The sequence below is a fragment of the Galeopterus variegatus genome, unplaced genomic scaffold (assembly GCF_000696425.1).
Source record: "Galeopterus variegatus unplaced genomic scaffold, G_variegatus-3.0.2 Scaffold5203, whole genome shotgun sequence".
NCBI lineage: Eukaryota > Metazoa > Chordata > Mammalia > Dermoptera > Cynocephalidae > Galeopterus > Galeopterus variegatus.
This window is the reverse complement of record NW_007731314.1, coordinates 19136-21503: the sequence shown is the minus strand read 5'-3', so window position 1 is coordinate 21503 and position 2368 is coordinate 19136. Positions and strand designations below refer to the sequence as shown.

Sequence of the window (2368 nt, the reverse complement as noted above, 5' to 3'; positions counted from 1 at the left end):
AACCCATGGCCTTGGTGTTATCAGCACCGCACTCTCCCGAGTGAGCCACAGGGCCGGCCCCCATAGTGATCCTTTTCCAGAAGAAAATCTAGGCCTTATAAAATTTCCTTGAAGGATATTCTGCTTTTCCCAGGGGATCATGAAAACCATTTCCATATGATGGGCTGTTCTTTATTTTAAATGGGCTTTTTCATTCTAGCTTCTGAATCAGATTGAGGCACTGGAGCAGAAAGGTACCTAATTAAAAAATATACATATATAAAATCACTTATGTATAAAATAGTAAATAATAAAATAATAGTAATACTCTTATAGAGCTCTTAGTTTTATCTATCTATCCCCATCCATCCATCATCTATCTACCTATCACAATGATTCCATAGGTAATAGGATCTACTGTTATATCCATTTTACATAAATAGATATACAGCATAGGCTCAGAGAAGTAACTTGACCAAGTCATGCAAGTAGTAAGTGGCAGAGATAAACTGCAAGCTCCTTCAGTCTGGATCCAGAGTCTATGCTTTTAACCACTACTGTATTCTGCCTTAAGTACCAAGGCCTGGGAGGAGATAGAAAAGTCCATTTCCTGCTTGACTAATTTTTTTCTCTATATAGATGTAGAGAGATTTGTTGGGGTCTACTGATATGGAAAGAGTAGGCAGGAAAAGAAACATTAGTTGTATTTCTACTATGAGCCGAGCATGATATTAGGTACTTTTCATGTATAATTTCATGATATTGTGAATATACTATATTAAGTTATTCTATATTATCCTAGTTTACTGATTAGAAAACTGAGACTTGGAGCTTTTAAATAACTTGCCAAGAGCAAAGCAGGTAGGAAAGGGCTAAACTAAGGTTCAAAAGTTGGACTGAGTATTCCCCCTACACCATAAACAAGTCTGTAGGGCAAGTTACAGATGACAGATCATGAGACACTACCTTATGTAACCTGAAACCCTCCTGGAAATATTACTAAAGTTCCTCAGAGGCAAGATTTCTACAAAGAGAAGAGAAGGGAAAATTTTACTTCCTGTCACAGCCATTTAAAGGAGGGATATAACCCAGGCCCTGCAGCCTACCTTGATAAATACTGTCCTGAAGTGAGATTTGTAGTTTCCACATCCATGCAGTTCATCGTGCTGGGAATGAGAGCAAGTTCTGGCTGGATCATGGTGGCTGTGGCTACGGCTCTTGCAACCAGTTCCATGGCATCTTGTACGTAGTACTCAAAGATAGATTGTGTTGTTTTTCCATGAGCAATGAGCCCTAAGGGCAGGCCTTCTGTCCTCAGTTCCTCCACATTCTGGGAATCTCCCAGCACCCAACGAAGCTCAGGGGGTGTTACCCCAAATTGGGTGGTAATTTCAAAAATCCGCCGGATACTCTCCATGTCACAGCCAAACATCACCACTGTGGGTGTGCTGTTCTTAATACTCTCGAGCTGGACCTGCAGGAAGCTCAAGAGGTCCTCAGTGGAGGAGAGGTTAGCAGTGATGCTGATGATAGATCCAAGGCGGAACTTGGAATTATTCCGGGTAAGGAGGAGGAAATCAGTGATGTTCCAGTCTTCCTGGCATAGCAACAAGCTAAAATTGTACCAGTTGTTCATGGTCAGGATTGAGACAGTGACATCAGCATCAGAGCTTAATGAATTTTCTAAACTCAGTTGAAGGTGAAGGGGATTCTGTATTTAAAGATATGAAAAAGAAGAATTAGAAAGCATTGGCCAAAGACCATAACATAGGGTACTTTTGCTTTCTTATGAGGCTTAATCTTTTATTTTCCCTTGTGATATTCAAATACCTGTGGGATAAAATTCCCATACATTGAAAAACTATGATTCTTGTCTAATGAAACTATTGATTTCTTAAAACTGATTTCCTGATATTTGTACTAAGAGTACCAGAGGGCAGATGGTTTTGTCTGTAAATACCAAGGGTGACATCCCATACATGTAGTTCTCAGATTTTTATCAGGCTTGCCTACTTTTGTATAGACAATCCCCTTTACGCACCCCATTTCTTAGTATTGCTATTAATAACTCATTTGTTAAACTTTTCTCTCATTTGAAATAATTGAAAGAAATTACTTTTTCTTTCTTTTAAAATTAATAGCAGAGAAATCTTAATATGGTGCAGGTGCTCATATAAAAATGGTGTGGAAGATGGATGCATCATAGTTTCTTAAACTTCTGGCCCCTTGAGGAAGATGCTTCTAATACATTTAGAATAATTAGCAATATGTACATCAAGATTAAGTGTATAGTTCAACATTGAAGGTTTAATTACATTTATATGTCTACTGAGCCTGGATACTTGCTGTGAAATGTGAAATGTATGTCATTAAACACATTTATGTAACC

The 2368-nt window shown here is 38.3% G+C and overlaps 1 protein-coding gene across 1 annotated transcript in view; it reads right to left on the bottom strand.

Annotated features, from left to right (window-relative positions):
- Positions 1–1690, bottom strand: part of GRIN3A (glutamate receptor, ionotropic, N-methyl-D-aspartate 3A) — a gene marked incomplete at its 5' end in the record, with an annotated part of 139506 nt that extends 137816 nt beyond the window's left edge. Inside the window, one exon of the mRNA XM_008589100.1 lies at positions 1086–1690. Within this exon, the coding sequence (XP_008587322.1) occupies positions 1086–1690 (605 nt within the window). The remainder of the gene's footprint in view (positions 1–1085) is intronic.
- Between the last annotated feature and the right edge of the window lie 678 nt (positions 1691–2368).